At 41.6% G+C, this 11330-nt stretch overlaps 1 protein-coding gene across 1 annotated transcript; it reads left to right on the forward strand.

The window, feature by feature from the left end:
• On the forward strand, positions 1-10846 carry LOC109478854 (galanin receptor type 1-like). The gene is made up of 4 exons (XM_019780670.1): positions 1-341; positions 7051-7186; positions 8705-8949; positions 9493-10846. The coding sequence occupies exons 1-4, from the start codon at positions 63-65 to the stop codon at positions 10051-10053; spliced, it is 1221 nt and encodes a 406-aa protein (XP_019636229.1). The 5' UTR covers positions 1-62; the 3' UTR covers positions 10054-10846.
• Positions 10847-11330: the final 484 nt, after the last annotated feature.

The following is an 11330-nucleotide window of genomic DNA, read 5'->3' on the forward strand; positions in this document are numbered from 1 at the left end:
TTGTTGTTGTCACGGCGCGGTTGAGATTCTGAGATCGAAACAAACAACGAGAAACTTGTGAAATGGCGGAACGGGAGAACCCGTTTGCAACGGAGGCAGTGGTCATCCCGGCCGTGCTTGGTGTCATAGGCATCGTCGGGGTCATCGGAAACGGACTGGTCATCCTGGTCATCGCCAGGTCCAAGGACATGAGAACTGTGACCAACATCTACGTGGTCAACATGGCCGTGACGGATCTAGCCTACCTGGTGTTCAGTATCCCTCCTGCGGCAATAGTGTTCGCCTTTTCAGAATGGCCGCTGGGAGAGGCCTTGTGCAAGGGCATGCACTACCTCGGCAGGGTAAGGAAAGTTTGTGGGCTAACAGATATAGATCTATTTATTTATCCGATTTATTTAGTACTGAAAAGTATTTGACTGTGATAATGTCAAGTGTAAATGTGTCAAGTGTAATGTCAAATGAAAATAAGTGTATGTTATGCGTATATCCCATTTTTTCTACCTTATGTGCCACCACAATCATCTATATGAATTAATGGCATATCACCCCTGTTATCCCTTTAATTTACCAGAAAGAGTTTTTTAAAATCTTGATATGGTGAATTAATGGGATAGACCCCGGGGTATCCGTTTAGTTTACCAAAAAGAGATGGTTCATGTATGAAAATTATTATCCATTTCATCCGTTGGCAACTATTGAAATATAATCACATAGCTATGCACAATTCACAAACACGTATCAGTGAATATGAAGTAATAATATGTAATCTTAGGAATTATGTAAAGACACTGAGTTGAACTTTTTAAAGTTCAACTCAGTGTCTTTACATAATTCCTAAGAAAAACATTAAAATGTTGTTATGAAAATTGATAGAGACAGTAGTAAACATTGAAGATGTTAGAAAGGGCGTCTGTTAGTGAATTGCCATCTTTTAGTTGAGTTTCACATATACGACCACTTCTCGGCATTGAACTAGAAATATGAGAGAAACATGGCTATATCAAGAGATGGTGGTGAACGTTTGATTTGAAAGCCTGTAGATTGTAGGTTGGTGGGAAACACTTGTCTGGGAGGGAATTCCAAAGCTTGGCCGTATACGGGGAAAGAACCTGTCACTGTAAAAATTTTAGGGCGTGAGTGTAGTTGGCTTGCCTCTCCTGTCTTTACCCCTGTCCGTACATGAATACTAGAAGTATACGTTGAATATGACGAAGAATAAGGTTTTGTTTGATCTAGACTCCTTTTTTTTCGCGAGCTTTGATCAGTGCAAAGTCATAAGCTAAGGGCACTGAACGCTCACTGTAGCAACTATATAATAATAATCTCTTCTCCCTAAGTTAGAAACATCAAGCTTACGCAAGTTTCACGAATTGACTCTAGAGGCGAAGAAGGGGCTACGAAGGAAATTCCCCACCCCATTTTAGTCTTTAGACCATACAGAGGAAAGGTTTCAATGATACGTAAGAAGACTACATCTCTACAATAACACTATGATTAAATGTTGAGTAATTGAGCGACAGGAAGAAATAGGTGTGTGGGCTACTAGAAGCCAATTTTACCGGGTTTGTTTCGCATAATACAGCCTTTAAGCGCAACGCACCGGTCCCAGTATTGTACAGTAAGTACGTAAGACCGGACTGTAAGGTTTGATCCAGGTCATACCAGGATGGTGGGATCCTTAAATGTGCTTTAAAGGTGTAGCTCTTCTAAAATATGGCTTTTCCTCCCACCCGATACGACGTCCCCAACCAAAGCTAGGTAGTAATTATAACTTTTCACATGAATCAAGTAAGCAAATAGGTGTAAACTGCTTTTCCCAAGTGCACAACTTTGGTAAATCAAGTTGTTAGTGCTACACGGTTGCCCTTCACACATCACTGACGTTGAAAAACTCTACACAGTAATATCGACCTACCCTTTTTAGCAGAGATATGTCCGAAAACTGACCGAAAGTACAATTTTGTCTCCTCTGTTCTATCTTCTCCCTACTGAAACGAAGCAGCAGACCTCTGGCTTTTTGTTTGTTTGTTTGTTTGTTTTGACAACAACCCGATCGGGCTTGTGTCGTCGCCACTTTACTGAGTCTCAATGAGGTGGATGGCAAAAAGCCTCAGTCCTTGATTCTGTTCTTTGAGGAGCTAGATTACTTGAAATTTACGCCAAAGGAACGGTTGGCACACAAGTTTACAGAAGCCACCAACAAAACTGTCCCCGGTCTTTCAGTAAGACGAAAATCATCGGTATAACCCACCAAAAATGTGTTCAAAACATCAATGTACAGATTCTTAGCGGACAGAAGAAAGGGCGGTGACGTTTCGAACAGAAAACTGGGTGGGGGCAATTTTCGTATTATTGAAACTGAAAGACCAGGAACAGCTTTGTTGGTGGCTTTGGTGAACTTGTGTGTTGACCGTTTCTTTTTCGGTGACTAATCATCATAAATGCGCAAATTTCAAGTACTTTAGTATAGTACTAGTAACGACAGTTGCCTTTTATGCTTGGGCAGAGCTAAAATTCACCGGTGCAATGTGCCAAGTGGGTAGAGCGTTCGCCAAGTCATGCCAAAATGGTACCTACTGATTTCTCTGCTTAATACTCAGCATTTGTAAAAGCGAAAAGCGAATGGTAGTTGAACTCACAACACTACCAGTGGACTAGCCCCCTACTGTAGTGATTACACAACTGTGTGGCCCAATTAAGGGCTATTAAACCGGTGATGGGCACCGCCCTATGCACTACTTGGTGTGGGAAGGACTTTCAACTTTAAGAGCCAAAATTGTGCAAAAATGACAGAACACCCGTTCACTGCCAACTCCCTTTTGTTTCTCCTTGGCACTGCGGTTGCTATTCCCGGTCCAAAGAAAGCTTCGTCAACTCAACACCGTGGTGTATGGCCGGAGATCGCGATCTGATTCCGACGATCGGTTTTTTCCTGGCCTTTCTTTATCTCTGTCTTCAAGTCAAGTGTAGCTGTGATTTCAAAGACTTGTACAAAGACACGTGGCATTTTCTTGAACCGTACTTAGTTTCGTCTGCTGAGAAAATAACGAATTATGGCAGCTACTTGGTTGAAAATGTACCCGTAAACGTCCAATCCTTTGTACGCCTGTTGGATGAATCTGGTGATTTTCGTTTCTTACAAAACTTAAGCGGGTGCCAGTATACTAGCGGGGCTTCCGCAGTTGATGGCAGACTGAATCCTGGTCGAAGCCAATTGCTGTGCCGTCGCACACTTCGGTAAAAGGCTCGGGACAAGGGACAGCAGAAAACCTGAAATAGACGAGATGTACGCCAAAAAAAAGTTACTCAAGCAACTGAATATGATTTTGGAAACGGTCAGACGTTTCAGGTAGCATCCATGCACTACCTTTCGTCTGTAACACTAGAGAACTTGTGCAGAAATGCAGGTTTATGGTTTTTGGGGGGTGAATCTTATTGCCTGGATATCTAACCTTCACCGAGGTAGACATACATTGAAGATGTACATTGTTCATTGATTACAGATCGTTTGTTTCAACGCCTTACTTTGTCAAGCAAAAAAGATAACTACAAGTAGACTCTATACATCGTCCCCAAAATGAAAGACGAGAAAAAACGGGGCAAATGGGAGAAAATGCCACGTGTCTTTGTACAAGTCTTTGAAATCACAGCTACAGTTGATTTGAGGACAGAGATAAAGGAAGGCCAACAAAAACCGATCGTCGGAATCAGATCGCGATCTCCATACACCACGGTGTTGAGTTGATGAAGCTTTGTTTGGACCGGGAATAGCAACTGAGAAGGAGAAACAAAAGGGAGTTGGCAGTGAACGTGTGTTCTGCTATTTTTGCACAGTTTTGGCTCGTAAAGTTGAAAGTCCTTCCCGCACTAGGTAGTGCATATGGCGGTGCCCATCTCCGGTTCAATAGCCCTTGGGCCACACAGTTGTGCAATCACTACAGTAGGGGGCTAGTCCACAGGTCATGCAGGTAGTGGTGTGTGTTCAACCACTACTCGCTTTTCGCTTTTCCAATGCTTTTCCAATGCTGAGTACTAAGCATAGAAATCAGTATGCACCATTTTGGCATGACTTGGCGAACGCTCTACCCACTTGGCACATTGCACCGGTGCATGTTAGCTATGCCCAAGCATAAAAGGCAAATGTCGTTACTAAATTACTTGAAATTTAGGCATTTATGATTATTAGTCACCGAAAGGGAAACGTTCAACACACAAGTTTACTTATAATAAGCCACCAACGTTAACAAAACTGTTCTAGGTCTTTCGGTAACATGAAAACCATTTTGTGCTTTAAACGCCACCGCCGTTTCTTCTGTCTGCTGAGCATAAGAATCTATACATTGATGAACGAATTATGGCTGGTACCTGGTTGAAAATATACCCTATTTCGAAAACATTCGATGTAATTCTTTATAAAAGTTGGATAAAACTTTTGATTTTTATAAAAGGTATGGCGGGTGCCAGTATACCGGCAGGACTTGTGCTAATTGTATGGACAATTGCAAAACACTCAAGAATGCTTGGGTTATGGTTATGTCACTCCACGCGTTCTAGTTTATAGTAGTAGACTATCTTTCCACTAACAATAGAGACGAATTGCGAAGTTGTACAAATAGACAATATATGCCCTGTTTGCATAAGCAAAGACAACGTGCAGAATTAGCACAACTGTTAGGTAAAAATCTAAAATTTCGAATGTAGGACGGTGGTGACAAGAGCTTGCATAATCTGACGCAAACATCAACAGGTGACCAATGTTAAACCGAATTTGATCGCACAACAAATGCCACAATTAATGATAACAGTAAGGTCAGTGCAACACGACAATTGTAAGGGCATCCCGTCCTAGGTAACTATGTAGGTGCGAACGTTTTTGCACGGCACCTACATTCAAACCTGGCCGCTGAAAATTCGCACATCGCCGAAACTGGTCTGTGTGATCTTGTCATATCAATTTTTGTCCACATACGTATTATCAAGTGCCAATTTCATTGTGACATTGATACAATAGACAGCGGCTGGTAGACAGATATAAGCTTTCTCCCCGCTATTTGAAACAAAACGGCGCCATAAAAATCTTACACCCTCTTTCTCTAGCTGATGCTACCTCATAGCGACCACTGAGAGAGAGCGACCAAAATTAAACCGATCGCTTAACGAATTTCTAAAACTTCGGTGTGTTTCTTGCACTTTTTTAAAATCAAATTTCAACATCATGTACCAATTACGATTATCTTAAGTCAAGGCTGACACAAATTGATTTTCTGTCGCTCTACGATCGTCGACATGTGGAAAGGGGACCTAGAAGACCCTACCACAACTTCACGAATTTTGCCTCCCGAACGCAAGCCGAACGTCTCCCAATCATGGTTAGGAGTAGGTCGGCGTAAAGTCGGCCGGTGTTCGGCGAATTCGGATACTATCCGACTGCGCCAGCCAAGTATTTAAAATGTTTGAAACATTCGGGCGTTGGTCGGGAAGTTCGACCATTGTTGGCTGGCATTCGGCTGCAAGTCGGGAGAACGCCAGCCAAACATTTGGGAGTAAGTCGGCAGTGTGCGGGAGTCAAATTTGACACAAATTTAACTCAAATTCGTTTCCATTCTTACAGAAAGGTAGGCGAGATCAGAGTGCTCCCGACCGTCAGCCGAATCTGGTCGGCTGGTGTTCGGGAACAAATTCGGGGATGGTCGTGAATGTGTCTCACATGCAGTAGCTAGCCAAGCGTCAGCCAAAGCGAATCAGAAGATAAACTTAAAAGCGCAAATCGGACCCGAAAAGGCTGCGTGTCCGCAATTAAGTTTTCGGACTCTTAGTCATTACTTTTGACCAGAATAGCCGCTGGCACGTTCCAAATGCAAGCGGTCAACGTTCTGAAGCATTGCTGTGGATTTGAAGAGTTGTAGGCTTTGTCATCTTGATGTCTGGAAACAACGCAGGATGTTTATACTTTGTTACGATTACTGCATCGCAATCGTACAGTATATTTTGCCTCATTCAAAGTTTAATCTTAATTGTTGGCAATGTAGGGCGCTCGACAAATCATATGTGTCATCTTTGCTTTGCCAGTAAACTTTGCACGAGGCTTACTAATCGTAATCTGAAACAGACTCCGAGCTAACGTATGCCTTGCTTGATTTTTTAACCGCATTTTAATTTTTTTTTCACATTTTAAACTAAAGTGTCCTGTATATGTTACCATACGGCAGAATCAAACGGTCTTTTTAAAGGTCAAACTGGTCCTGTTTTTGTCGAATCCATGACCTCGCCTTAGTCACCTACACTTCAGCCTCACAAATACCCCCGGGGAATCGGCAGTACTTCTGGTTAAAGAACCAGATCCGAGTCCAAGAAACTTAATCACAAGCAGGCCATGCAGAGAGGGCAATGCCCGATAGAAGGCCATTGGTTGACATTGAAGCGACCGGAAAATAACTGAACGGCTTGTTTATCGTGAGGTTCAGTGGGTGGAGGCGGTGGCTTAGTTTGTGCATTGTTTTGGTGACAATGTTACGTTGCAATTATCATACATTCAGTGGCATTCGACTTGAATGTCGGCATCTACCACTATCTATAGCAATTTTAGCAACGATAGAACAGTTACTTCAGCGCGTATAGGCCAAGTGCTTTGGTAACCTACATTGTCACTGCCTCTATGTATAGATGATGAGAACGTTTCTTTGGTCATTTGTTACTCGAAGGACGAGAGAGCATAGTACCTAAACATGAGCCATAAACATGAACAAAATGTGGCCAAATTTGGCCAAATCAGCCCCTACTGTTCTCTTTTAATAATCGCGTTTGCCTGGTCGATTTTTATTTCTGAAAGTGTGATTTTTTTAAATTTCCTGCCCAGGGAATACGCTTCTTTGCTCATTTATCACTCTAATGAGAAGGCAGCATACATGTAGTACATTAATATGAGCCGGTAATGTAAAAATGTGGCCAAATTTGGCCAAATCAGCCCCTACTCTTCTCTACTAATAAGCGTGTTGGCTTCTTAGATTTGTATTTCTGAAAGTGCCATTTTTTTTTATATTTCCTGCACAGGGGACGCACCAGGCCGCCTGTTTGACGCTGACTGCCATGAGTATTGACCGGTTTTGTGCCATAGTTTTACCGTTCAGGACCGTCAACTTCAGACAGCCACGAGTTGCCATCATCATCAGCGTCTGCATCTGGATAAGTGAGTATCAAAAGAACTTTTTTCTCCAAACCCATAATTTATGTTTACATAATTCATGTTTTACCTTCACAGAAGAAAAACATGCATGTTTTTGCTCTGTTTGTTTTTCTTCTTCTCCAAACTCATAAGGTCAATAAGCTGGACCAGACGTCTGTCACCATGGTAATTGGTGATGTAGCAGACACGCAGTGGTGTTGGGTTACATTATGTAGCAAGAGTTGGAGGGGCTGGTCATCATATACTGGTGTATGAATGTATTTGAATACGGATTAACAGAACTGTACTTTGTTAGGCTAGGGAATGCTAGAACATGATCTGTGTTGGCAAAAAAACATGGATACAGAATATCTTACTTTCTGAGAGGAGTAAAGGAGGCCAGGGTGTACCAACCTTCTTTCTCTCGCCCCCGGGACGGGGGACACTATCGACTTCCGACTTTGACCTATTGTTGACGTATTGATCACAGCAATTGGGTCAGAAAGTTGAGGAAGCCTGATTGAAAAATCTTAGAGTTGGAGAAGAAGAATGCACGTAGTTATGGGTCTTTCATACTTAAATACCGGGTCCCAACTCTTCTTTTGGTGGCAACGGATGGATAACAGCAGGCTAGTATTATGACTGGCTACATGGTAGAGGGTTGACCTAGTAGGTATGCGCTGGTCTTCTGCAGAGCAAGCAATAGTTCAAATACATTAGCCTGAACAGATGTTTTAAAAACGTTCTGTCTGAATGTTGATGAAACACGAGAAAGCAACTGGTCTGGGAATGTCGTATTTCAGCAGCACGAAGTCTATCCAGGTTCCCACACATATGTTTGTATTCAATTTTGTAAGTGGTCAAGGGGCAGCAATCGTACGCGTCACCGTTTCCAGGGCGACTGTTTTCAAACACCACAACTGACATTTAACAAAACCACATCAATCACTTTGGGGTGAACTTTCCAGCAGTATAGCTAGGAAGCAAGGAGAATATTCCTTGCTAGGTAGTTAGTTAGTTTGCACAGTTTAAGTGGAATTTTTCAATATTCCAAGCTATACGATGTAATCAAACAGGCTGTTGTCTTTACAAACTTGAAACGCAATCACGAGAGATGACAACAGGTCACTAATTTATTCTAATGAGCAATTCGAATTAGTATGCAAGAAACGGATTCATCGAAGATATTTGGCACCAACTCAGTATCATGGGCAAGTTAAAGCGTTTTCCCAAAAGTTAACAAGGATTTGACTCACCAAATTTCGACCAGTCCTCTGGTCTTCCGGAAATGGGACATAGGCAACGGGTCAAAGGTGGATGGTAGTTGGCAGTGGCCCCCGTCCTGGTTAAATGAAGGTTCCAATATGTTGTATACCGACACAGGCGTTTTTTTTTCAGTATAAAAGTATGATATTATATTGCTTGTATATATTACTTCACTTCTGTTGTAAAATATGTGTGGAGTCCAACATCTGATGCCTAGTGCTTCACCTTGTATTGTTGTTGCAATTTGAATAAAATATGATGTTTTTCTCCGTACAGGTTCGTTGCTGATAAATATACCTGTTGCCCTCCGCTTCGAAGTGTTCCATGTTCCCAGCGGCCAGACCCTGTGTCGAGAGAACTGGGAGTCCATGGATGCCCAGAAGTCCTATTTTGTCTACGTCTTCGTCATCACGTACCTGGTACCAGTGTTCATCAGCGCCGTGTGCGGGTCGCTTATTGTGCGGCAGCTGATTCGCAGCTCAAAGATGCCACGGACGAATCTGGATAGACATGAACGAAGGGTAATTTCCAATTAATTCATGAATTAACTGATTAATACACTGGGAGAAATGAGAAAATTAAAGCCATGATGTTGCTTTGATTATATGGATGACATCCGCGCGCGAGTTTTCGTCAATTTCCAAAAAAAGCTTTCGACCATACTGTCAATCGCACAAAGCAGCTGCAAAATGAGCAAATGTATGCCGTAAATTTAAAAAAAAAATTCGATAGCGATACTAATGTCGTAGAATGCCAAAATCAATTCCAAAGGAACAAGAAGAAAGTGTGAATAAATGAAAATGAAGAGACTATTATTCGACATACCATACCTTCTTGTCTTGACCACGTAGATTTCATAATGAAGGCATCTTTTCTTGCCAAACTTTTTTTATTCGCACGGTTGCATCAGTTTTGCCACCCAGAGGATGTCATCCAGGTCACGGTTTTATGTATTTGCACGCGGTAACCACTTGTAGAATGTCCCTGCGGTTACTAAAGACTAGCCTGCTTTAACGTGTTGTCCCTGTCATGTGTTAATTTCTGGTATCGTCTCTTGTGTACAGATGCGCCGTGTGACGGCCATGGTGTTAGGAGTGACGTTCCAGTTCGCCCTGCTGTGGCTACCGACTCACGGCATCAACCTGTGGCGCGTCGCGAACCCGCTCGTCCTGGGCGGCATCACGCTCTACCGCGTCAAGATGGCCTTCACCTGCCTCGCCTTCGCCAACTCAGCCTTAAACCCGTTCGTCTACACCTTCTTTGGGGAGAATTTCAGAGTGGGACTCCGGAGAGTTTTACCGTGTTGCTGCAGGAGGGCCATCGGAACATCGGTACAGAGCTCCACGCGGAGGTCGTCGGTGCCCCATCGAAGACTAAGCGCGCAGATGAGCAACAGGAGCGTGCATTGCCATAGACAATGCTCCACGGATGGAGCACGTAGAGACTTCGTGGTGGAGATTGGTGAGCAGAGTCCTCACACTCCACTGAGTCCAGGTGAGGAGATTCCTCACACTCCACTGAGTCCAGTGACTGATGATCAAACCGACATACTCACAGACTTCTGCTCGTGCCAAAGAATCCTCAACATTTGCAAAAAGGAAAAATCGTTAAGTAGCAGAGTATGAGACGTATCATAACCTCAATCCAGTTCAACTACCTTCTTACAATTTCGTGACCTCTTTTATGAAAATATTATGTTTAATTCTAAAATACCGATTTATCAGAGTAATATATCATGTGACGTTTGCGCACGTATAACGCAGTCATATATACTTAATATCTAGTATCTATTGTAGACGGGTCTATTTTCCATAATAGAAATCATCGTGGGTTAGCAGCTCAAGGACTGCATAGTATGGCCTTGACACAATTGAAAGTATGTCTTACCAATTTATTAACATAACATTACATAATATAATATAGTCGTTAGTTCTTTAAATAGTAATTTATCCCAATCTAATAAGTACCGTTATTTTATTAAATGGAACTAGATTAACAATAGAATACAGAAATACGATAAGTAGTAAGTAAGAATTAAGCTGACCTCCAAAAGACTCCTTGATTAACAACACTAGTATATGAATTTTACATGACCGATTTAGAATCATAAAGACGTGGATATATGTACATATGTGGACACTGAAGTGAGGGTTGACAAACGGTACGCTAGACACTATTAGGGTGACAAGTGTTCTATGTATCTCTTGTTAATGTTGGTTAACATGAAATTGTAAATACGGTCTATATTTAAACTTTAAAGTAAACACGAGATTATCAAAGGAATTAGCATGTGGGTGTGTTGATCTCATCCTAATGTAAATGACTAATATTTTCCTGTATACACTTTGGTTTTGTATACCTTTTTATTTGGATTAGATTATTTTGTACAATTGTTTTCAATTAATTTCTGTAATTTATTTGGGGGCTACTCAAGTTAATTGATTTGCCATTTTGCGTTCCGTTTCTTTTCTTTGTACATTAATATTATTTGTATGGTTGCCTTGGCTATGTTCGGTTTTCTATTTATTATCAATTTTTCATTGCAGTATTATCAATTGTCGTTGGATCCATGGTTTTCTTGTGTATCATGTATACATGTATCATGTGTATATGTATACATGTTCTTGCTTCTATTACTTTTCATTTGTACGTATTGCCAGATTGAAATGCAATACAAAATTTCAAAAAATAACCAATGAAATATAATTGAATTAAGAGACCTGATCATTGAATTAAGGTTATGGAACTAAGGGTTATTCTGCATTGTGCAGTGCAGGTAAAACATATACCATAATGTGCGTTGCGTTTTTTTTTTTTGTTTCTGATTAAAGAGGCAAAATTTCAATACCGTCTAAGACTATTTTTGAGTTGTCATAACGTATAAACACTTACAAGGGTACGG

Source organism: Branchiostoma belcheri, unplaced genomic scaffold (assembly GCF_001625305.1).
Source record: "Branchiostoma belcheri isolate BF01 breed outbred unplaced genomic scaffold, Haploidv18h27 scaffold45, whole genome shotgun sequence".
NCBI lineage: Eukaryota > Metazoa > Chordata > Leptocardii > Amphioxiformes > Branchiostomatidae > Branchiostoma > Branchiostoma belcheri.

Excerpts from the sequence above, each read along its gene's own strand:
- LOC109478854 (XM_019780670.1), top strand. The coding sequence starts at position 63 with ATGGCGGAACGGGAGAACCCGTTTGCAACGGAGGCAGTGGTCATCCCG. Across the intron at positions 342-7,050 it reads GCATGCACTACCTCGGCAGG|GGGACGCACCAGGCCGCCTG; the intron begins GTAAGGAAAGTT and ends TTTCCTGCACAG. Across the intron at positions 7,187-8,704 it reads CAGCGTCTGCATCTGGATAA|GTTCGTTGCTGATAAATATA; the intron begins GTGAGTATCAAA and ends TTCTCCGTACAG.